Below are 25,000 nucleotides of genomic sequence, written 5' to 3'. Positions count from 1 at the left end.
TAGGAAATAAAAAATAAGACATGAGAAATATGAGGAATAAGGAATAAGACAACAGATACACCATAGAATATAAGGAATAAGGAATAAGATACACCTTAGAATATAAGGAATAAGGAATCAGATACACCTTAGAATATAAGGAATAAGGAATCAGATACACCATAGAATATAAGGAATAATGAATCAGACAACAGATACACCATGGAATATTAGGAATAAGGAATGTGTAGTTCAACTTCCTATTTTCACGTAAGCCACTGAATCATACAATAGTTGCCGTAAATATATTTTGAGCTGTCATCTTTCATTAAGCTGCATTCACATGTGCCCCATCCTACTGCATATTAAGGTCACGGAGGCCTTGGTTGCCACCCAAAAGAGATAAGCAGCCAGCCTCAGCCAGCCTATTTGTACTGAAGACTAACCCTACTGTGAAGCTAATTTTGCCTCCTGGTACTCAAAGCCTCCTCTCTGACCCACCTGGCAGGCACTGACCTGTTGTTGTTTTAGTCCCTTTGGATTACTTTAGCCACATTGTAATCACTGTGCTCAACTCATGTTTGGGAAACACTACTAATTGTGACACAAAACTCACATTACTCATCAGGCCTTTGAAGAGCACCAGCTCAGCCGTCAACTGTTTCACTCTCAGGGCCATCTCATCCTGACACACTTCACTCTCTTGGAGGTCCTACAGACACAGAGGCAGAGAGACACAAAACAGATCATGTAGTGAATATCATTTTTCTACATTGTAGCACACCACTAACAGTGTTGACACACAGTAAATCTTCTGTGTTTTAGAGCTGTAGAATTGCACCCACGACTATTTTATCTCTAGCAAAATCAGATAAGACACAAGAGCACAGAGTCATCCAGAAAAGAGAGGCACTTAACAGAGATCCGGTGTCATTTGTGTAGATATTTTCAAAAAGTATGACTGGTTGTAAATAATAAAGCAATGCAACACTCTGAAATACAATCTAGTAAGTGAAATGTGCTACATCCTGAAGGCACCAAGATTACCCTTTGGCCAGAGCAGACCTACCTCCTCCAGCTCTCCAAGCTTTTCCTGGAGGTCCACTCTCACTGTGTACTCCTCCTCCCACCTGCAAACAATGTGCATCATATCTTTCAGTTTTCCTTATCACTGGGATAATCAATATACAAATAAACACATTCCAAGGAACTATCAACTGGAATACTATTATATGGTATATATAATTGTATTATATGAATATGTCATAATTAAAGCAAAACAAAGTAAAGCTTTAATTGGTTTTCTGTCTGGGCCTGTGTCTCTTTTATATGGCCTGCTCAGCATTCAGGGTAGAAGTGTTTTTAAATCATCCTTTAACCGTCCATAATTAGCCCCTATAGGTTCCTGCAGTGGCATTTCTTATTGATGCTCAGTTGGAGTGTGCACCATTAGATGGGCTTGTCCCACTGGGAGTAGTAAGTGGGTCTGACAAGGACGTCCGGACTGGGGTATGTCAAGATGTAAGGCACAGCATTTACTAGCTTAACAGACCAATATCACAGTCGCTGATTGTGACCAATGCATTGTTTGTGAGGTTCTATTACCATCATGTTACACTGTAAGCCTGAACTCCTGCTGTCATTGTTCATCTATGTCAGACTGGATGCAGTTTCCATGACAACCACGAACTTGCTTAAATACACTGAAGTCATTGAAGTTGCATGCGTGTTAAAGTGCTGTTTCCCTGTGCCATGCAGTGCTGTGGAATGTATGTGTGCTCTAGCACCTACCTACCCCAACCAACACACAAACACACAAACAGACACAACCTTATGCACATGCACACGCACACGCACATGACACACCCACACATGACACACACATACGACACACACTCACTGCAGGGATGCAGTGATGGGAAAAAATGTTATGTAAGAGTTGCCCCAAACCTGTACTGAGACATACGACATTAACGGACTACACAATGAGCAGATTAGCTAATACAGATAGCTGCAGTATAGCATACAGATCTCTCACGCACACCAAAGCTTCTCCAACCGCAGAAAAACAAGTGCTTTAAACGTCTAATTTGACCTTTTTCACCTTTAGGGGAGTAAACAAACTATCAAACAGAAGAACAAACACCCTTTCCCAAGGAAATATTTTAATAACAAATGCAGCACATCCCTGCTGTAACTCATCAGGGCAAAGACATTAATCAAAGAGATGACTAGTACTGCAGAGAGAGTATGTGCGTGTGAGCAGGATGGAGGAGAACTACGAGAGAAGGAGGGGGAGGTGGGGAGGGAGGGAGAGGAACTCTCAGCAGAGCAGTGCTGCATTGCAGATGCAGAACACAGAGGGGAGGGGGTTGGAGGCAGGGGCCAGGGAGAGAGGGAAGAGGGAGGGAGAGATGGGGAGAGGGAGAGAGAGAGAAATGGAGGGAGGGGGAGAAGAGAGCATGTGAGGCCAAATGCACAAGGGAGGGGGGTACAGGAAAAGGTCCTCTCTCGTCAGTTCTCTCACTTTGAGCTAATTCATCTCTTAAAATGGGATCGATTTAGGCATTTAGGACGGTGCAGCTACACTTGTTTTTAACAAAACATGCTCACTTGCTCACAGCTTGGCCTGTACACGCCACTGATGTGTATGAAGTGTTGCAACACCAATGTCTGAGCTGAAATCTTAACAATAGAGTTAAGAGCAAAAGGGAAAGACACTTCACAGGTTTTTGTCAATTTGTCAACATAACTCCTAAAACTGTGACAAACCTTTGTCTATATCTGAGCACATGGACCATCTTCACACAGAGTCTGTTGTAAACATACTACTACAGCCACTGCATGGATACATTTCACCCACTGTGGATACCTTCTGTAAAGAGACACCAGGAAAACCAGCCAAGATGAAGCACAAACTAGCCTGCCTGACCATGAAATCAATGATCCTGTTGTGTAACTGTAATCTCTAATCTGTGCTAATTTGTTAGTTTCTGATCTTGTTTATCCAAAGTTGATGACAACATATGGGTCTAAATCAAACTAACTTCACCTGCTTCTTTGAAAAAGTTTTTTTAAGCCTTAAAACAGGTTTTCAGGGATTCAGAGAAGGCAGAACTTTACCTGCGTTTATATTCGTCTCTCTCTCGCTTGACTTTGGCCAACACGTTGTACAGTGCACGAATCTCTGGTGTGATGGTGTCAATCTGCACGCCTACTCCATCTGGCTGCATCCATGACACCCCAGGCCCCACTGTCCGAGTCTCTTTGCCGGTACCTGGGTACCTCCGTGCATGGTTGTAGGACCAAATATTTCCAGGTAGGAACCTGGGTGGAGGGTTGTTGCATGTGGTAGTTCCGATACTCACAAATCTCTCGTTTATGTTGGATGTGGTCTTGAGTGGATCAGTTGGAGTAGCTGGACTGATGGTTATGTTGGAGTTGAAGTTGAAGTTGGAGTCTGTGATGGAGGGATATAAAATCCCCATGGTTGGTTTCAGATCTGGCTCAAAAGTGGCTGCTGTGTTCAGAGAGGGGGACAACAGGCTCCCGGTCAAATAGGCTGCGTTGGTTGCATTTTGGAGAGGGATGAAATCTGGCCTAGGCGGTATGGGCCCAACAAACCCCGTTTGAACACCGACATCTCGAGTCAGTGGCCTTCTCCCCATTCCCCCAGTCTCGTTGTGAGAGTCCAGCGCTTGCTGGAGCTGTTTCTCCAGAGCCTTATTTCGACGCTCAAGCTCATGAACCTTTGCCAAGAAGCAGCGGAAACGCAAATTGAGGGTCTTCAGGACGCTTATGTTGGACCCCAGGTCATTACGCAGTGCCATGGCGGCAGGTGCAGGTGGTGGCGCGCGATGAAGGCTGTTGTTATGGTGCAAGTATGCAAGCCCTGTGGGCGGCACACCGGAAAAACTGTCCGGTGCCACCCCAGGGTACTCGCCCAAGAAAAGGTTCGAGTCATGGGCACCGTAAAATGAGTCGGGCATGAAGCCCGTAGTCGATGACTCTGATAGACCTGATAACTGATTCTGCTGCTGATGCTGTAGCGAATACACGCTCTCCCCGAGTAAAGGATTCATTCTTCTGTGAGAAAATCTGAAATGCTCGAAATCCGGCATGAACACCGATTTATCAATATATATAACACCTTAAATCGTTAACTGAAAGGAAAGGGTAGCTAACGTTACTTGGTTAGCTTCGTAAAGTAATGCACCTCTGTAATATATCCAATGACACCCGTTAGAGCCGTGTCAACACTTAAGGCAGAGTCCTCCTCAGCAGACAGAAAGACCACGTATTAATGCTACGACAGAAGATGCGTGTCAAAGAATTGAATTAAAGAACTGTATTAAAATGCAAAGTACCTGGCTATCCAGTGCCCGACAGTGGATGGGTCTTGGACAGTAGCGGTGTCGCCACAATTCCTCACAGCAACAAATAAACACGAGACTGCCGACTGCGGCGCTCAGATGTAGTTTACCAGTATTACACGCGCACGTAATTTAGTGCAGTGCTATTGGTGGACCTGTGCATCTATTGCTGAGGCAATAGTCGAACATTAACATTTATTCTTACGTATTTATCTTATATTCGTATAGCTTTAGTGCAAAACTATTTCAGTACTTGGTAAAACGAAGAAAAACAGCAGTTATTTGCAATGCTGTCGCAAATGTTCAGAAGAATACGGTAGTCTTGGTACAAGGTTGACGTCAGTGTGGCCGTGAAAGAGATGCGCCAAGTGGTAAAATAATCATGATGACACCTTCTAAGACAGTAACAGCCAATTATTCAGGCGATACATAAGCAATTATCACCGGGGTGACGTGTTAACAAAATCATGTTTTTGATTTTGTCTTCTTACGATAGAGAATTACAACAATAACAACAGAAGAAGAAAAATAATAATAAGAAGGGTAGGGAGAAAAGAAATAGGATAAAAAGTATTTTATCCCAACTTGAGTTGGTAATATTCATGGCCAACATAATGACCATAGAATATCGGGAACAAAAGCCATATGCTGCAGAATGCAAATTAAATGTATGCTGGGAGACAGACAAAACTGTACGGGATATCTTATGGTTTTAAGGGACTTGTAATGAATAGTTAATATCCTTATCCTCTAAAACATCAGATCCTATACTGGAAGCACAATAAGACATAAACAGAGGACTCAAATTGTTCGCAAGGCAAATAATAGGCACCATTCTGTGACACTGGAGACCAATGTGTCTACAAAACCAAAACAAGACAGAAAAAATGAACATCTTTACTTGTGGAGTGGATAGTTTTATTAAAAAAAAAAAGTGATTCTTCACCAACAAGGGAGTAGGGAATAAGGAGACAGGTCACGGGAGGTGGAAATGGGTTACAGGAAAAGTATCACGTGAGCAGGTATGAGATTGTGTTAATGCATCATGCAAGGAAACTTCATTCCTTGGTCTGCATGTGGGCCATCAGGTCGACAACGCGGTTGCTGTAACCCCACTCATTGTCGTACCTAGTCAAAGAAATCAGACAAAATAATACAACATAGTTATTATTTGCCATCATGTGTTACAAGGGTATATTGTGCAATGTGTGTGATGTAAGGGGGCGTACCATGAAACCACCTTGACGAAGTGGTCAGAAATGGCAATACCTGCACCAGCGTCAAAGTAGGAGGAGTGTGGGTCGCCGTTGAAGTCTGAGGACACCACCTGAGGAGACAGAATATATACTGCTGAATAAGGAAACTCAAGTAGATTCTATATTGAACAATTAAAGTGTTCAAGGGTTTGTGCTTGAGCGTGTGCTCAATTATGTTCGACATAACTAATGGAGATGTTGAGACAAAAGAAACTTGGTCACCAAGGGAAATAACTATCTAACTGTATCCAGAAGGAGTAGGGGGTTAGCAAGCAGGTTAGCAAGTCATGATACCTTTCAGTTGATCCTAATTATAGCGTTTACGTTCATTTAGTAACTAGGCATTTAATTACACAAAGTGGATGTAAACGCATCAGTCTGTAAGAAGCGAAATATTACCTGGTCCTCTGTGTATCCCAGAATTCCCTTCATTGGCCCCTCAGCGGCTGCCTGCATAACCTTCTTGATGTCATCATACTTGGCCTGGGATCAAGGATAAAGACAGTGGCTGTGAGTTAATGGGCATGGGATGGAATGAATAAATAAAATGGAGAGAGTAATGGGAGCTGCACTCACAGGCTTCTCCAGGCGAACTGTCAGGTCAACAACAGACACATTAGGGGTGGGGACACGGAAGGCCATGCCAGTAAGCTTTCTGAGATACAAAAAAAATGTGTTGTAATTTCATTACATTTCTCCACACTATACCAATGCCCACACAACACAACGTCCATTTGCTAAATCTTAAGAATATAGCATGTGCCCGGGATGATATGTGATCTCTAAAACCCCATAAAGATCGGAGTAATATGCGTCTCAAGGGTTTTGTTCCCAACAACAAAACTACTCTTCTAGTCTGTAGCTCTGAGAAATGCTTGATTTTACATTTACATTTAGTTCAGATAACTTATTTCAAAGCAAGGCATACATTTTCACTGAGCACCGGGGGTCAGAATGACTTGAACTCTGGCCTTGACGTTGCTAGTGCCAAGCTCTGAGAGGGTGCTCAGGATTGTGCACGTACCCATTAAGCTCGGGAATGACCTTGCCCACAGCCTTGGCAGCACCGGTGGAGGCGGGGATGATGTTTTGGCTGGCACCACGGCCATCTCTCCACAGCTTGCCTGAGGGAGAGTCCACAGTCTTCTGGGTGGCGGTGACAGCGTGCACTGTGCTCTGCCCAACGCAGAAGACAAGCATAGCATCCGTTACAACCATTGCATTAGACAATGAGTGATAGATCAGTCATACAGAACATGTTATGCTTTTAGTCAAAAGCCTGTCTGAACACAAAAGGGTCTACATACCATGAGTCCCTCAATAATAACAAAGTTGTCATTAAGGACCTTAGCAACAGGTGCCAGGCAGTTGGTTGTGCAGGAGGCGTTGCTGGAAAAATAACAAAATGTTGTCAAGACAGTCATAAGACATATACAAGTCAGACTCCGGATATATACCAAGATTTAGCCACACTGCTCAATATGGTCCGACCTACCTAACGACAGTCATGGAATTGTCGTACTTTTCGTGATTGACACCCATGACAAACATGGGGGCGTCTGCACTGGGGGCGGAGATGATGACCCTCTTGGCACCACCCTTCAAGTGGGCCTGACAGTAGAGAGAGCAGAGACCATCTTAATGACAAAGTTGTTGAACAGAGCACACAAACACAAAATGTCCCTAAAGGTCAAGTGAGGGAGTCTTTGAGCTGAATGCACACAAACATGGTGGTGGTGGTGGGGGGAGGGAACCTACCCCGGCCTTCTCGATAGTGGTGAACACACCAGTGGACTCCACAACGTAATCAGCACCGGCATCCCCCCACTTAATGGCGGTTGGGTCCCTCCTGCAAATGGAACATGCGTGTTATAGCGCTGTGAAATGCACCCGGGAATCAAATTAAATCTGTATTGATTTGTACAACCAAATGCTGTTCAGTAGTCATTTACTGCATTATTTTTTTAGACATTCCATTTGGCCATTATATAGATTAAGACCATAGGATAGAACACCTAACACAGTATGGGACTGAGAGCAAAGTTGAATGGCTGAGTGTAAGGGTCTGTTTGGGCGCGGGCCCTTACTCGGAGTAGACAGTGATGGCGTTTCCGTTGATGACGAGCTTGCCTCCCTCGACCTTCACATCACCATGGAAACGGCCGTGGGTGGAGTCATACTTGAACATGTAGGCCTGTCAGACAGGAGATGAGATGTTAATGGTATCTGTAAGATGACTGAAAATACTATAAACATGATGTCATCAAAATGGGTAAAGTAAGCGTCTTGTCTTTCGATCAGCAAAATACAAATGTTGCTTGTCCATAATTTAACATTTTGTTTTTAAAACAAAATTTGTTTCCTGGTATTAACAAGAGGAAGGGAAGACAGTACCATGTACTCGACATCGATGAAAGGGTCATTGATGGCCACAATCTGTGCCTTGCCAGTGAGAATAGCAACGCGGGTCACCAGGCGACCGATGCGGCCAAATCTGAAAGGACAAAGATGAAAGGTGTTTCATTGTGCAGTCCTGCTAACACACACACACACACACACATTCATAGACAGGTGCATGCACACACACGTAATGCACATAACAAATAAGTTTGTTTTATTCTTCCATATTATCTGTGGAGGGACTTCTGCTCTTTCACATTTTTCCAGCAGGGGGCAGCATCAGCCAACACATGCACATGAACACATACGCACAGAAACACACACACAATCACACACATATGGAGCTAAGCCTTACATGGTCAGCTCATCTCAGCCGATAACAAAAGGCCACATCTACACACCAGTCTTTGCCCTCTGCCTAATAAGGCGGCCTATTCAGCCAGGGTCAACAGAGACGACACAGACAAGTGAGCTGAGACCAGAAGTCCAGGCTGAAGATGTCACCAGGAGCCAACCGGATACGAGACAACTGTGGTGTATGAACCATGTAGCAGTTGATCAAACAGTTGCAGCAGTTTCCTGCAAACTCGCCTCAGGCTGGCATGTTCCAGTCCGCCTCTTTGAAGAGTAGTATCAAAACTAGAGGTGCCAGTCCAAATGTTCAAATCAATGTGGTCAAGCCGTCTCAGAGTATCAATTGTATGTCACCTCTGAACACCACTGCAGACACTAAGCTGACTCATTTGTTTTGGCAAAGCTGTTCAGTGTTGGGACTGCAATGAATAGTTGGCAGGGGAAACATGCAGTGCCACTTTCATTTGGATTATAAAAAGCTCTACTGTCCCTTCCAAACGGCGGGTACATTTCAAAGCAGCTGCAGAAGAATACGAAGACAGACAGCTGAAGTAGTCAGCATAAATAAAGTCATTACAGAGAGCAAATGTTATTCTGATGCCAGCCAGAAGAGCCCATATGGTTAATGCATTTACTGGCAGGCTGAAATGTACAGCAGGCTAGCCTGCGGGCCAGAAAATCATGTCACTGACAGAACAGGCAAAAGAATCCTGGTCAGGTATTCTGCAGTAGGAGTAAAATATGGATGTGTGGTTAGACACATAACTTACACTTGACCATTTCAGCTCTACTCTGTCAATGAAAGCAGAAAATGAATGAGACTGGTCCAGGACAGCATGGACTTTGCCTGTGTGGTCTTTTATCTGAGTTGTCAAGAGTTAATGCAAGTAGGGGGATCATCTCGTGATACTCTCACTATCAGGCTTACAAAGGCCCAAGCAGACACCTCTTGATCCCAGAGCACTGCTTGGAAAGGTTGCTGCTCTAAAATTAGTTGGAAGGCGTACAGGAATGTGACAGCTGAAGAAGGGAGAGATGGAGTTGAGAGACAAGGTAGAGTGAAAAACAAAACAGAGAGAAGGACAGAGAGAGAGAGAGAGAGAGAGAGAGAGAGAGATAGATAGATATGAAGGAGACGTAACAGAGAGAGTGGCTGTGTGTTATATGACCTCGTAACTATTCTAAGCATAGAATGGAAGAGACAAGAGTGAGGTGGTTTGGTGTTACACACGTAGCCACTCAACCCTTAATTTCTACACAATCAGGCATTGGCACTAGTCTTATTTAATATCCCCTCTGCTCATAGGCGGAGATCCCGGGGGGGACGGGGGGGACGTGTCCCCCCCTACCATAAAGTTGTCCCCCCCAACAATCATTGAAAACTTAAAAAAAAAAAAAAAAAAAATTTAAATAAAAATACGACGACACAAGCGGTGCTAATTATAGACGTAAAAAAATGTGTTTTTTAAGTGTTGAAAAATCATGTTCCCCCTATTCCTCAAAGTGGTTTGGTTCACATGCTGTTTCCAACCGGCAGGGCTACCGGCAGCTCCGTGTTTCAGTTAATCAGCCCAGTAGCCTACACGGTCAGATTGTCAGACTGTTTCCTCCTCTGTCCCCTGTCGCTGCCGCTATGATACACGATATGTAAAGAGATTTACCTCATTCTCGAACGCAGTAAGAACATGTAAAGAAGAAGTTTTTTCAAAACTCCATTTACGAAGTTCCAATCGATATGCACAAGTATACATAAGCTTATTAATGGATTGGCATGACAACGTGAACGTTTGCCGATAACACACACATGCCGGTAATTGACACAGTTAAGATAGCTAGCTAGACAGTCTAGGACACTGTCCTGTCCTGTCAGGTTCATGCTAGTTAATAAACGTAGGTCTGCCTCTCCAGATTTGTTAAATTATCTGAAGTTAAATGAATGTCATCTTTTTCTCTGGTCCATGAACTATGCTGGTATTGTAATATGGAGTGACAGTGGCGTAGGAGGTAGAGAGGTTGTATTGTAATCAAAAGGTTGCTAGTTCGATTCCCTGTTGAGCTGTTTTATAACTTATTTTGAGCATCAAGTTCTCTTGAACTTTGGACATTATTTGTCTGTGAATAGATATTTCGTGTTAGTACATTTAATGCTGTTTAGATAATTCTAAAATTACTTCGAATTTCTGTTTGTAAATGTGATAAGAGAATTCGGTATTTAGCAGTTTATGCTAGCTCTCGTGAAAGCAATTTTTTCATGTCCCCCCCCCGGAATTACACTCTGAAATTTGACCATGTATTGTCCCCCCCTACAATGAAATGGGATCTCCGCCCCTGCCTCTGCTCTGTCCTTTTGGGACCTCTGAGCCCCTTGCACTTCCTCTACAAAGTCAACTTACAAATGGATACAGGTTTTTACTAAATATTATAAGAGCAATTTGAATGTAGTGCCACTTACCCATTGACTCCAAATTTCACCATTTTGCTGATTCTGTCTTCTAAAACACACAAAAAGCCCCAGACAGACTTAATTAGTTGCATCCACTGAATGAAAGGTTTGGCTACAAGGTTTGATCTGCAGATTATGAAGCTAATGTGTAGAATATTTAATGAAAAAAAGAAAAAGAAAAACTGTTCATAAAAGTAAATGTAACATTATTACTGCAAAATAATGTCTGTTATTGAAATATGAAAAAAAAAAAAAAGAATTCTAAAAAACTATCAACCAACTGCATGGACATTTTACACAGTTCTAATGTTATAGCATCATTTTGAATGCATTCAAAACACACTTAGCAGGTTTCATCCAAACTATGTAAAGTTCAGGCAGAGTACAGATCTTCTGATTTAGTAATAAGCTTAAGTAATACTGAAAATAACTTTACCGTCGGTGAGGGATCTCTGTCCTGATGAGCGCAGTGAGCAACGATGAGCACACGAGGGGTTCAATTTATACTATAACAAACGACCCGCCCCCTCAGAATGTCAAGGTCGAAGAAACTTGACGCAGATAACACGCGCCGCTCCAAATATCTTGATTTAACGTTTCAACTCCCGTGTTTTACAATACAAGTCAACTAAATGATGTGGTGCAACTTGTGTATAGAAAGTAATTGTTTACTGAGATTAAATAACAGACTCTATAGTATTCAGTGGGTTCTTCTTTTGGTTGCTGGGCGGGCTGTTTGTCTGTCTCTGTGTTTGTGTTACAGATGCCCAGCAGGTGTGTCGGCAGTTATTGGGAACACCTGGGACCGGGACCATTTTCAACTTTTTAATAGGAAATTATGAACTTACATTTTCAACTTCTTAATAAGGAGAATCCACGGACTTACATGTTCACCTTTTTAGTCAGAGGTGGACTTACATGTTCAATTTATCACAGGACTTATGTTCATTTTCTTAATGAGAAAATCCTTACTTACATGCTCAACTTCTTAATGAGAAATGGACTTTTTTGCTTTTAGCTAGCCGGTAGGAGACCAGATGCACGCAGTGCCTGCTCCTGAACAGTGATGGCACTTTCAAATGTCTTTTGGGATGCCTCGAGGTTTTGGCTCATACGTGGCTTCAGGCTTTCATTAGCTAGTATTTCGTTGCAAAGCACACACAACGGCTTGTGCGCACCATTCTTCACGCAATATGCAAATCTATATTTGACTTTAAGAAATATATCCATTTTTATTTTGCCTACACAAGTCTACTCCAGATATTCTCCGGTCAAGTCAGAGTAGATCACCCCGCAGCACAGTGACGTTTTACATGTTAATACATTTGAAATATCTGATAATGCAAATTTGCTTGACTGAATGTTCGAAAATGTTATTGTTAGATAGGCCTACATGCAGAACCAGTGCCGGCTTATGTAGTTTAATGTCAGAACTGGGGGCAGGGATTCCCTAATGGACAGAGGGAGCTTGGCTGGTGAAAACCAGGTTAACATTTAGAATTCGTCTCGCGACCCTTTCAGAAACTCCAAATTTGGGTCCCGACCCAAGGGTTGAAGCTGAAGATATCGGCCCAAGTCATTTAGCATGGTTAAGCTTGTCACCACCTCCTTCTCATATCATGGTTAAACTAATCTTATATGACTGTGATCTTTATTCTATGCTCTAAAAAATTACACATGTCAAGACTTGGTGGCTTTCATGGTGTAATATGTCTCAAATAGGCCTGAGATTACAAATCAATCATACTACAAAAGTCATATGCAGATAATATTTGTGAAGACAAATGAAAACCAATTTGAATATTTGAGCTGTCTGTCAATAACTATTATAAAATTAAGGATATAAAAATATCAGATGGGGTGAAAATTACAACTGAAATTAAATGTTTTTTGTTGAATGGTAACTTTTGTAATGAATTGGTTTGGCAGCTTTCCAGCATTACCGGTGTTTTAACTGTCCCATGGTGCTGACATGGGTAGTTGTAACAAAAGTACTCCTTGTGTTCATGAGCTAATTGTGGAATTACATACATCATTGATCATCTATTTTTTTTAAGTAAAAGATATATAAAGAAAATCACATTTTCAAATACATTTTTTTTGTGTTTCAATGCAAAGTGTACCAGCTGTAATTGGCCTACCCTACATGTTGCTTTGGAACATGGGAACAAAGATCCATATGATCCCTCCCTTCCCTTGGCATACTCCTGCCAAGCTAAATGCTATGCTATAAGGTCCTCACATAGGGGTGATGTGAAGGTCAGCCTAAAAATAATGCAGATAAACTTCTCAGTCCCAGTTCAGGCCTAGGTATATACTGCACCAGGGTCCAGGGGTACACTGTACATTCCCCTCAAAGGGTCCTATTATGCCAAACGGTGTGACGTTTGACAACCATATGACCAATTCATTGATATAGGTAGAGTACATGCATGGCCCTATATAAACACATTTCAAACATATACAACCCAATAGGCAAGTAAATGTTGACAGACAAAAACAATGTATCTGTAATTGTAAATCAAGAGTGCTTTCCTAACTATTAGGGATTTATTGGGGAAAGGGGTTGTTATCTGGTTCACAGAGGATGAGCAGACATATTGCAACAATTACTGAAGTGTTCGGATACTGATTCAAATGAATCCTTAAAACCAACAAAACATATTACATCCTCAAAGCAAATTCATTTGGAAATCTCCAGTGTATGCTAAATCTTACCAGTGTTTTTTTTTTTTTTTTTTAAATATATGGGCTAAATCACCTAGTCATAATTAGTCCCATTGGATGCGTTCATCTGCTGAACCCATCTCTGCTCAATTAAGGACTGAATTAAACTGTAGACCAGTCTAGAGAGAGTAAGAAGAGGACTGCGGACTGAGTAGTCATCGGACATCAGCAGACATATTCATTCCTATCCTAGCCAAAGCTAGTCTGTGGAAAGTCTTTGAAGAACACCCTAAACAGAACAAATTCAACACAGGTTTGGTTATTCATTTTCATCATTCATTCAACTGCAATGGAAGACATACAAAAAAGCAAAACAATATATGACATTAGTACAGTTCTCTATAAACATTTGTTTAAACAACCGAAAATGATGTTAAGCACTTCCATGCAAGATCTGCTAGTTCAATGTCATTCTCTCTCAAAGCACCAGTTTTGTAAAAGGGAACTCCTCATTACTCCTCATTTACTCTGAAGGTACAGTGTATGAATGGGCGTAGGTGAGCATTTTGAGAATAGAGGCTTGACTTGGTAACGATAATGATCATTCGCATTCCAGTATGGATCATGGAACTGAGCTCCATAAGATGGGATGTCTACCCTCCGGTTAGGAATTCCATCAATACTGAGGATGTTTGCTACTGACCTTTCTTTGTGACATCAAAATGGCTAAAAAAATAAGCACACAATAAAAACATCTGACAATTACGTAATGCAGATAGATACATATTTGCACTCTGGCAAGTACTTTCTTAGAACACTCACTTTCAATTTATTTTCCTTGCAAACATTTTGGAAATACCTCTATTGGAAACATATACTTCATAAATACTATAGGCTTAATGCTTGTCGTGTTAGTGCATATGTGGAAATCCAGCACTCTTCAGTCGAGCTGAAATGAAAAAAATGGCATGCAATGCTTAAAACCAGGAATTTTTAAGACCTGATCTTTCAAGGCCCTTCTGTAAACTGGTTCATTCCTGTCACAGTAGACAGTGTGAAGTCTGTGTGACAGGTTGTCATCAATTCACTTACTAGTTGCTGTGGCATGGTTCGAAATATGTAGACTATTTCCAGGAAAAGACCACATCACAGAGCAGTCCAGACAGTCCAGTAGTGTCGAGATTACAAATATCCAGATTGAGACTATGAAGGTCCCTTAAAACCGTTTGACGTGGTCCATGGGGGAGGATATGACATCACTAGCACCACCTAACTCTTTAACTCCACTTTAACTGAAGCATACAAAATCAAACTCTCAAAAACAACAACAAAAAATCTATAACAGCAAGTACGTAAAAAAATATCCCCGTAAAAAATCAAAACAAAGACATGGCTGACACTGGAAACATAAATTAAGCTACAACCGTAACTACACCTCTGCTTGCCCTTCCAAGTGGAGGGAGGAGAGAGCAGAGGCCATGGAGACAAACACCAAACAATGCAGAGAGCAGCTCTATGTTAGTGTATGCAGAGGGAACGGGTCCCCTCTTCCTCCATTTGCCCATTTCCTTCTGAGTTTGTTTTTTCTCTTTCTCTCTCCATCTTTTTTCACTTCAGGGCACTCATTTTTTCTTCCTCTCCTGTGAACACCGTGGGCAGTACCTGCAAATGGACAGAGAAGGGGGGTAATGGCAGGGTGAGAAGAGATTAATTATGCTGTCCAAGACATACAACAATGGTGTTCTTTTCCCAAACTGCAGTGGAAGTACACGAAAGAGCAAAAGACAAGATCAGAACTGGGGCACATACCATTTTCCGCGAGGTTTAGTGGTGAGTCCCACACAAGCGAAGTGGAACCACTCAATGGAACACTGGCAGGACAAGGAAACAGACACACAATCAACTTCAGATACAAGCACCATTCTCTAACACTGTATTAGATCTTGCACACAAGCTTACTGTAACCTAACCCAAATATAAGGATTTAAGTTACACCATGGCTATATTAGGGATGTGATTGGCAAAGGGCAAAAAAACAAGAAAATATAAAATGGTCAGCAAGAGGCCCAAAAGGAAGTAGAAATCCAGCTTCCATTAAAACTCTACAGAGTGGCTCAGTCCACTCTGTAGTGTTTATGGGTGCTATCCACAGGGAGGCACAACTAAGCTACCATATTTAACCGCACCGTAATAAACCACATTACAGCATTGTAATTTTATAAATCCACCCTGTGTATTGAACGCACCTGTGTATGATCATGTCCCATAAAACCAAATGTCATGTAGTTGTGGTACCAGCGCCACTACCCATTTAAAAGTTGTATGAAGAGGGGATGAGCATTTCAAGCAAGAATACTACACCACCTCCCCCCCACACACACAAACACCTTACTCCCACTCACAGTTTAAACCATCTGTTGAGCGTTTATTTAGTGTTGTGTAGGAATGGACGCTAAACGTTTCAGCGGGACTTCCCCCCCCTTCATTCACTACATTGATATCAGAGTAAGCCCTTGCCCCGTTGATATCAAAGTAAGCCCTTGCCCCATTGATATCCCATTATTTCTCTCAGGATTATTCAATGTCCATGTGAAGCCATTTAGCATCATCCGCAAGTGGTTGTGATCACTTTGAACCCAAGACTGCCTTCAATTGGTGTGCTGATTTTGCGAAATTAAACTTTGCTCCAGGCTTTGCAGCAAACCGTGTTTCCTGGTTGTTATGGTTGTCTAGCTGATGTTACAGTCTCCTCAATTTAACTTATAAAATCATGATAGGAAAAGGTAGAAACCCTCAGGGTACTTGCGCAGCTTCATATTAACACAAGTTCTAACGCATGTTAACACATGCTAGCAGCCACCAACTGTTAAGATGGTTCCCTAAGCTAAAGATTGCTAGGATAGTTAAAAATCTATGACAGGTAGAAACCCTCAGGGTGTATGTGCAACTTTATATTAACAAAAGTTCATATTCACTGCATATTAAAAATGATTTAATATTACACACGCTAGCTAACTACCAACAGTTAAGATGGTTTCCTAAGCTAGAGATACCTTGCATGTTTTACACCTCTTGCAGAGGTTCGCGCTCCGTAGCATCCCGTTTAATACAGTTGGTTGGAATACATGACACCCGTTGCTTTATAATTATGGTAGGTTATGGTAGTGTAAATGAAAATGTGTTATCCATCCTATGTTGTTTTTACCTGATAGATTAATGGGATTTGTTTGTGAAAGTTGGAGAGAGAGAGAGAGACCCATCCATGCTTTACCTAGCAGAGTTACTGTGTGTATATGTTAATGTATAGGTCGCACCCGAGTATTGACTGCAGGGCGGGCAGAATTTGTTCAAAATCAATGTGCAAACCGCGGTCGATTGTCAGGAATTTACAGTATCATTGCTAACGGTTCAGCTGGCGAGCCTTGCAGTGGAATGCAAAGTACGTTACCTGTATGCTTTGCTCATATCATGTAACTTGGAACACGTATGGACATTTATAGACCTTGCTTTCCTGGCTCAGCACGGGAGGCTATCTGTGCTTACTGACCCTGACTGACTGTGTGTACTAACCAGATTAATTGAAGAACTGACAGAGACCTGTCAGCCAATACGACACGAGTATTTTTTACCTGTAAACCCTCTCTGATTGGTCTTGTCTCCGTTCATTACAACACTCTGTTGTATCTGTCTGATACTGCCATCTTCTATTACTGACGGTCAGTTACATAGTGACAAACCGCTCAAATTAACTTATGTATGCCCAAGCCCACACACCCAATCATTTTTTGAACAGATTCGTGTGGATCACATCTTCACATCGGAAAATCCGGAAAAATCACATCCCTACTATATGCATGGCATCTTTAATAATAAATCTTACTTTTTAAATATTGACTAAAAGTCTCTCAATGAGTGCTAAATTAAAGCTGGGCTTGAGAAGATAAGAAAGCCTGGAGAACACTGTGCTATAGTAGACACTGAAAAGCTTCTGATACAACAGACTCCCACTATTCCAAAATAAGCTGCTACTGCAGAAAAAGGCTATTAATAAAGAAGCCGAAACTACAAAAGATATAGCAATTCCAAAAGTAACACATTTTCCACCAACTATCAAAACAGTGAGTGTAAGGATGACACTACACTGTCATGGGCAGTATGTAACATGAATGTAAGAACATACTGACTGCTTTTTTTGGGAGTATGACTGTAAATCCACAGAAAACTTGGCATAGCATTACATGATGGCCTGACACTGTGAACCTATAAGCCTCTAGAGACAGAACTAGGGTGAGACACGAAGCATGGAACTCACATCGGTGTTGTCGCAGCCGATCATCTCCCCATAGGACACCTGGTGGCAGAGGCAGTAAGTAGGCTCATTAGGATCCACTGGCATGTCCAGCACATCCGATGGGTGCACATTTCCAAAGGTCACAGCGGGTACGGTGGCGAACTCCGTCCTGAGTTTAAAAAACAAAAGAAGAGATGATGACCACTGCAGATATCCAAATGAAATAAAATGAGTAACCATAATACCCTTTCGCATGACTCACAGAAATGTAGGCAGGCTCATCAGACAAAATGCTTAGAAAGCCCAACAGAGAGTAGCAGAATCCCCCACCTTTTCAAAATGTCAAGGTTTAATAAGGTTAACTTTTCCGAATGAATGTCTGATGAGGAACACTGACTGAAATGTCACCAATTATTCCTTTTAAACTTTGGAATTTTGCCAACTAAGACATGCTTGCAAAATCTTTTTTGTATCTAACTGTAAAAAAAAATCAACATGCTCAAAGCTTGGCTTGAGTGTGCTTACGTCTGCATGAGTTTGACTTTCTTCTGTGCACTCTTGGGGCTGGAGTCATCATCAGAGTTCTTGACCTTTGACCTGGTGCGTGCCACTTTCTTCTCTTTTGGGCCACGGAGTTCGCCTGAGGTGAAAAAGAATGACTTGGTGACTAAAACAGTGTGCGCACACACATGCACACACATACACACACAACCAATCAAACAAGCCAAGCTCACACACATTCAATCTAATAGGCCAAGCTGGCCTCAGAAACAAAGGTAAATTGAGCCTCCAGGCTACCTTGATCGAGTTGCAGCTGACACATAATGTTAATTCTCATTGTCTCTCTATAAGATGCAGTTACGCGCACACACACTAACTTACTCTTGTTTCCCTTGCTTGAGGTAGAGTCATAGTCTGTGCTTTCAATCTGTTTCTCCTTCAGGTCAGCCTCGAAGCGCGCCAGGTCTGTGTCCAGGCGCCGAATGTGCTTGTCCACCTGTGACCCAAACACTGTGTTCAGTTTATTACAGTCTAACTGCACACTCATCAAGTTCATACTGGAACAATAGCAATATTTGACATAGTTTAGATGGTTTGCTAAGCCATGTATACTGGATAGATATCTTGACTTGTATTGTAAGATGAACCAATTAAATGGTTTATTGTCAACCTGGTTAACATAGTTTTGATTAGAAAGCAATGAACAACACGTCACAAACACAACAAACGTCTTCTCAGAAAATACAGTTGTCAATAACAGATGCGGATGGTACAAATCTTCTAACCCAGACAAGTAGCTATTCAATAAGCTGATACAGATCTCAAATTCAATTTCAAATTCAATCAACTCACTCACCATCTCATAGGTCTGCATTGCCAGCTGGACCTTATCATCTCCAAACTCTTTGCATTTTCCATAGGACTGCTGAATCTGACGCAGCAGAGACAGCTTCTGTTCCGGGGACAGTGTGCGAGCATTAGTCGTGTACTCCCGCGCCAACGAGTCAATCTGCCCTTTCAGGTCTGGAGGAGAATGAAGATCAATGAACCGTTAAACTGACTGACATTACATTACATAACAGACAGAATATTATAAGTATACAGAGCCCCAACTAAAGTAAAACTACAACAAGCTACTTACCTTCAGTCCGCTGGTCCAGATCTCGCATAAGCTGGAAATTCCTTTGCAACTCAAACGGTAGATTCTCTATGCCTTTGAAGATGATAAAAACAATTGTTGGCATAGGTTGCCTAGACAGTATACTCACTTCTTAGCTAACGAAACAGACTAGTAACACTAACATTAGCTGGGAAATGCTAACTAGCTAGCTAACTTTTCTACCTTCTCTAATCCTTACAAGTTGCGCTGCTGTAGAAAATATAGGACAGTTGCGGTACTACAGTATGATGAGGACACAGAGCTTATTATTAGATTGTAAAAACACTGCATATGCTAAACAACGTTAGATTAAACATCTGTTACATTAGCCAGCTAATATTAGCTAGCTAACCTTAGCTAAGATTACTGTTTTGCTGGTTTTGTTGATCTTTTGATTGGCAATTCGATATGTTGATCCTAGGAGAAACCTCTTGCTATTTTGTCCTCTTTGTACTGTATATCATGTAAACGGCATTTAAAACTCCAGAAACATTTATTTTCATTTATTATCTACAACAACAATATACTTACTGTCCAGATAATGCTCAAGATACATTCCCGCCGCCATCTTGACGAGCCCAAACAAAAAAGACTATTCCGGTATGCCCGGAAATGTAGCTAGAGGGCGATGGTGAGTAACGATACCAACGATTTTAGGAAGGGAAAGCATTCGAGTCGCTCCCTGGTGGTAGCGTTCCTACCGCTGGGTGAAATGAATGGGGTTCTCCATAGTGACGTTTTTAGAAAAATATCTGTCCACATCGACAAGTTGGTAGAATGATTTCCATGACATGTGCTTTCAGATAAACGTTATTTTGGTGAGCATATTTTATTTTCAGGCACAGTTTGAATTGTTCTTTCCAACAAGGTGGTAAGGAACTACAATGACAGGGGAGGGTATGGAGTTAGATTTGTTTCATAATTCACAAACAAACGAAACGCGATTCAAACAAACGTAACGCGAGTCACAAACTAACGAAACGCGATTCAAACGAACGAACCGCGAGTCACAAACAAACGAAACACGATTCACAAATGTATTTTGTGATTCACAAATAAATGACCCCATGACATTTGTTTGCAACCTGACGAACACGAGTTACAAATCCCTGCATTCGTCTGTGTGGATTTTTGGAACTTTCCTAACGCATTTAGATTCACAAATGCATTTTTTCTAAAAGATATTCTCTGCAGCCTATCAGATCTCTTCCAATTTTAGCCAATCACATTATAGTGTCTATGTGGACTACAAACCACCCGTCATAGTTATGGACATTGTCCGAGATCACGAGCAATGGCATCTGGTAGCTGCTCGCCCAATGTTAGTGAAATATAGCTTGTTAATCTTATTAAACCGATTATCATACGTGGTTGAATATTCTTGAGAATGGCAGGATCCATGTTTAGTCATTTTAAGTGTTCCCTTGGCTAACGTTTAGCAAGCTTGCTAGTCAATGTCTAACATAACACTGGCCTTGCTAACATGGATAGAGCTACGCTTGCTGAATTAGTTTGCTCTCTAGCCAGGTAACATCTTACATGGGACTTTAGTGAACAGATCAATAAAACGATTTTTTTTCCCAAAGCAGGGGCTGTCAAGTCAAGTGGAGGCATCAGCACACGTTCTTGTGCAAGCCCTAGCTAGGAATATTTCCCCAATGCCAGAGAGACGAGCAGCAGAGAGCATAGTTAGGGCTGTAATTATGGCCCCTACCATACCCAATGCCGCCAATACTAGGGTGAGACAGGCTATGAGAAGGTAATAAATACACAGTGCACAGACACACATAAGGTGCTTCAGAATTCTACGGAATATTAGCCTAAATTCGAATGAATGGACCATCCCAGCATTCAGATGTCTGCTATAATTTACATTGGGCAAGAAATTACCAATTTCTAGCTACCGATGCTTAACTACCAAGCTACTGCCACACAATTTTATTATTTTGACATGCCACACAATTTAACCATGTAAGATGTGGCTAGAGAGCAAACATATGCAGCAAGCGTAGCTCTATCCATGTTAGCAAGGCCTAGCTTGCTAAACGTTAGCCTAGGAAACACTTAAAATGACTAAACATGGATCCTGCCATTCTCAAGAATATTCAACCATGTATGATAATCGGTTTAATAAGATTAACAAGCTATATTTCACTAACATTTAGTAGGCAGCTAACAGATGCCATTGCTCGTGATCTCGGACAATGTCCATAACTATGACGGGTGGTTTGTAGTCCACATAGACACTATAATGTGATTGGCTAAAATTGGAAGAGATCTGATAGGCTGCAGAGAATATCTTTTAGAAAAAATGCATTTGTGAATCTAAACGCGTTAGGAAAGTTCCAAAAATCCACACAGACGAATGCAGGGATTTGTAACTCGTGTTCGTCAGGTTGCAAACAAATGTCATGGGGTCATTTATTTGTGAATCACAAAATACATTTGTGGATCGCGTTTTGTTCGTTTGAATCGCGTTTCGTTTGTTTGAATTGCGTTTCGTTTGTTTGTGAATTATGAAACAAATCTAACTCCATAGGAGGGAAAGTGAAAACCTACTGACACCAACTAACTGAACATTTCAAGCAAAGTGTTTCATAAACGGACTACAACTAAAGTCACTTGCCCTGCTGACCTGGCATATGCTTGGTCCTTCGTTTTGGCTCTAACGCCACCTGCCAGCTCTCCCTTGTGAGTAGCAGCATTGCATCACATACCCTGACCTGTAATGGTGATCACTATGCTGTATGCATTTTATGTAATTACTTATTCAGTCAGCCAAGCAATACAAATCGGCGTTTTGGTCAGATCGGTGACACTCGCAAAACAGTGACATCATAAACTGCTCTCCGATAGTAACGCAACCACTAGGGGCGTACGTTTTCACTTTCCCTCCCTATTCATAAAACATTCGGGGCTGTAGCACTGGATGTTCAGGCCTGACGACGCCCATGGTTTAGCCTATTCAATTTGGCTCGAAAACCAGTAACATGATAGTGTAACACAAAGGTGAGCCAAATTCAATTAAAATTTCTACTTTGTTGCTCTAATTCTTTTTTTGTAAGTGGTTTATAAAGTTAGCCTACTACTGAAATATTGGTGCTATGTGTACACACTGAAAGCTGTCCCTGAGTCAAGGCTAGCCTGCACACCTTGTTCCATAATGAGGCCGAAGTCAAGGAGCCATATTCTTAGCTGCTGCAGATGGGAATTATCCAAACCTAACCCTTGTCATTGAGTTATTTGTCACATACGGAAGACTGTGGCTGTATAACCTGCTTTGAGAACCAACAGTCACACACAGAACTTGAGCCTTCAGACTCAGATATGGGAAGCAGCCGTGCTCGTAGCGGAGCTTAAACCGTAGAGTAATGCCCCAGTAATGCTACTGTCACTAGAATGTCTTTTAAGGCAGCAGGGAATAAGGTTGGAACACTGCACAGCTTGGTATCTGCTGACAGCTGCGTCAGTGATATCAGTGCTACATAAGATCAAATCAGAGGATCTGAAGCCACAGAAGTAGACGGGCTTGGCCTGAAGGCAAAAGGGTTGCCCAGACATTTTGAGGCTACTTGAGGAAGCGTTCTGCTCCACCAAGGGGTGTGTCTGTTGGATTTGGACACGTTGTCTTTTGTGCTGCCTGCGTGTCTCCGTGTCTTTCAGCATGGCCTCTGACTGCTGGCCAGCCTGACTGTCCCACTTAATGCAAGCTGAAGGCCTGGGTGCCCCCTTATCTTCCTCCGCGGTAATTTTAGACAGCGCCTCTGGACATACTGTAGCATCACCAGAGCTTTGGTATCGTAACACAGCCTTGATGAGGCTGGAATGTGTATTTATGTTGCAGGTGAAGGGTGGAAGTGTTCTGTTCCGTTGTTGCAGAAGGGTTCTTTGGTTTGTCCTGGACCTAGAGGCATTGAATACTCAGAAATATTGGAAAATCCCATCCTTCCCCTGTATCTTTATAGTAGAAATATTGTTTTGTCACAACATCTTCTATCTATCTACTGTCCTTCACCTTTAAATAATAAAGTTTTTATCCAGAGATGACCCCTCCCTACTATTATGTAGTCGTGACAACCCAGATTCCAAATCATAAATATTAAACTTGTTTAATATTAAAATGCCATATATTATTTATTTTATAATAAGTGTTGGGTGCTGTTGGCTATTCAGTAACAATTATACAATGTATACATATAATTATAATGTACAATGTGGTAGATATGTGAAAGACAAATTGCCGATCGTATGTGTGATGGCCAATTGTGTTTTGTTACAGTTATGTCTGTTCAAAGGAGGTTCTGTAAGATTAATGATTCATTCAAATCTCTCACTGTTCAGTGGGTGTGCTATGATGACTGAAGCATGACAAAGGACTAGAAATCTGTGAAATGTCATCACCAGTGGGATGTATTACAAAATCTTTCAGGTCCAGGCCTTAAAGGCATCATGAATTGAAAGCTGACCTTTCCTTGAAGATCTCCTGTCTCTCCATGGTCACATTGTGCATGATCCAACACTGTATTTTTGCATCTGCACTGCCTTGCTACATTCTTTCCTATCTAATCTTCTTGGCAGGCCTCTGACAGGAGGGAGCAGAATTTATTCTCGGTTTATCTTGCTCCAGTCTCTAGCCACTGACGTTTTTACGCTCAGTCAGTAATTGCCAAAAAAACCACCCACTGCTGATCTTGTAGATAGCATAGAATACATATATTGCAAACCTATATGATATGTGATGACATATGATCTTGTAGTTCACATGCATGCCTAGGGTTGACAGAGTGCAACCTCACAAACAGTGTGACCAGATTTCCTCCTTTTTTGTATTAAGCCGATTGATTAAGCCTCAGTTTGAACCCAGTTTCTCTACCATAGCATATGTGTGAGAGTCTGTTACCATTAACTGACTGAACTGTTGAGGAAGTTAAACCCTATCATCAGGGGGGATACTTTAACCCTAACAAACATCAAAAGACCGTCTAGTAAACGATGTGTTTCATCCGCCCCAGGAGTCTCTGTGGTGTAAACGCTAAAACAAAGTAATAAAAAGCAAGCTAAATGACCTCACTTCAGTCACACTATTGATTGTAGCCAATGGCAACAAACCTGGACTGATTTAGGCGCACACAGCGCACTCCATCTAAATTAGATCGCTGTTGACTTCCACAAGGCCACTGCATCTAACTGCACGTTCCGGCAGAGCTATTAGTTCCAGCCTGGGCTACACCCCTGCTGTTCTCGCCTTGTGTGCCAGCGCAGAATGCTCGGGCTGCTCTGACTGCTTGCCTCATTGTTCTGAGATGCGTGGTTGCTTAGCTACATTACTCCTATCTCCCGACGAGTTATATTTAGTTTATTTAGTGAGCGTTTTTACATGAAGTGACTTACGAGGCTGAGTGTGTTTGTCACTTGTGCTTCATTGAAGCTACATGGCTTATGGGTAATGAGTAATGGTGTTCAACCATTTGTGAAATTAACTTGAGGTTATTGTCTCCATTCTTCAGCATTTTTTGAGAACAAGCTGCAAGCTGGATAGATTGCCCCTGTAGAGCCTCTGTTCAAGGGCTGGAGCAC

General features: G+C 41.9%; 4 protein-coding genes across 6 annotated transcripts in view; 1 reads left to right on the top strand and 3 right to left on the bottom strand.

Annotated features, from left to right (window-relative positions):
* The window catches only part of iffo1a (intermediate filament family orphan 1a), a 9,728-nt gene extending 4,589 nt beyond the window's left edge, over positions 1-5,139 (bottom strand). The window contains exons 1-3 of the mRNA XM_031586344.2: positions 3,103-5,139; positions 1,049-1,109; positions 596-691 (exon numbers count right to left, since the gene is read on the bottom strand). Coding sequence (XP_031442204.1) covers positions 596-691; positions 1,049-1,109; positions 3,103-4,100 — 1,155 coding nt within the window. The 5' untranslated portion in view covers positions 4,101-5,139. The remainder of the gene's footprint in view (positions 1-595; positions 692-1,048; positions 1,110-3,102) is intronic.
* Positions 5,140-5,248: 109 nt separating this feature from the next.
* LOC105902036 (glyceraldehyde-3-phosphate dehydrogenase-like) lies at positions 5,249-11,302 on the bottom strand. The gene is made up of 12 exons (XM_012829558.3): positions 11,242-11,302; positions 10,815-10,854; positions 8,003-8,102; positions 7,696-7,802; positions 7,367-7,457; positions 7,104-7,219; positions 6,916-6,997; positions 6,633-6,784; positions 6,185-6,263; positions 6,008-6,091; positions 5,582-5,679; positions 5,249-5,480 (listed from the first exon to the last, which is right to left on the bottom strand). The coding sequence occupies exons 2-12, from the start codon at positions 10,835-10,837 to the stop codon at positions 5,411-5,413; spliced, it is 1,002 nt and encodes a 333-aa protein (XP_012685012.1). The 5' UTR covers positions 10,838-10,854; positions 11,242-11,302; the 3' UTR covers positions 5,249-5,410.
* Positions 11,303-13,341: 2,039 nt separating this feature from the next.
* Positions 13,342-20,064, bottom strand: ing4 (inhibitor of growth family, member 4). The gene is made up of 8 exons (XM_012829559.3): positions 19,955-20,064; positions 19,406-19,477; positions 19,121-19,287; positions 18,646-18,760; positions 18,289-18,403; positions 17,785-17,932; positions 15,282-15,343; positions 13,342-15,134 (listed from the first exon to the last, which is right to left on the bottom strand). Exons 1-8 carry the CDS (start codon positions 19,989-19,991, stop codon positions 15,095-15,097), a joined length of 756 nt encoding a protein of 251 aa, XP_012685013.1. The 5' UTR covers positions 19,992-20,064; the 3' UTR covers positions 13,342-15,094.
* Positions 20,065-22,347: 2,283 nt separating this feature from the next.
* The window catches only part of fam131ba (family with sequence similarity 131 member Ba), a 31,912-nt gene continuing 29,259 nt past the window's right edge, over positions 22,348-25,000 (top strand). For 2 of the 3 annotated variants that reach the window (XM_031586289.2, XM_031586287.2), the window contains exon 1: positions 22,348-22,432. The gene's annotated coding sequence lies outside the window, so the exon portion shown is untranslated. The remainder of the gene's footprint in view (positions 22,433-25,000) is intronic. The other variant, XM_031586288.2, reaches the window with a different exon arrangement.

This window comes from Clupea harengus, chromosome 19 (assembly GCF_900700415.2).
Source record: "Clupea harengus chromosome 19, Ch_v2.0.2, whole genome shotgun sequence".
Classification (NCBI taxonomy): Eukaryota; Metazoa; Chordata; class Actinopteri; order Clupeiformes; family Clupeidae; genus Clupea; species Clupea harengus.
This window is presented reverse-complemented; position numbering and strand designations above follow the sequence as displayed.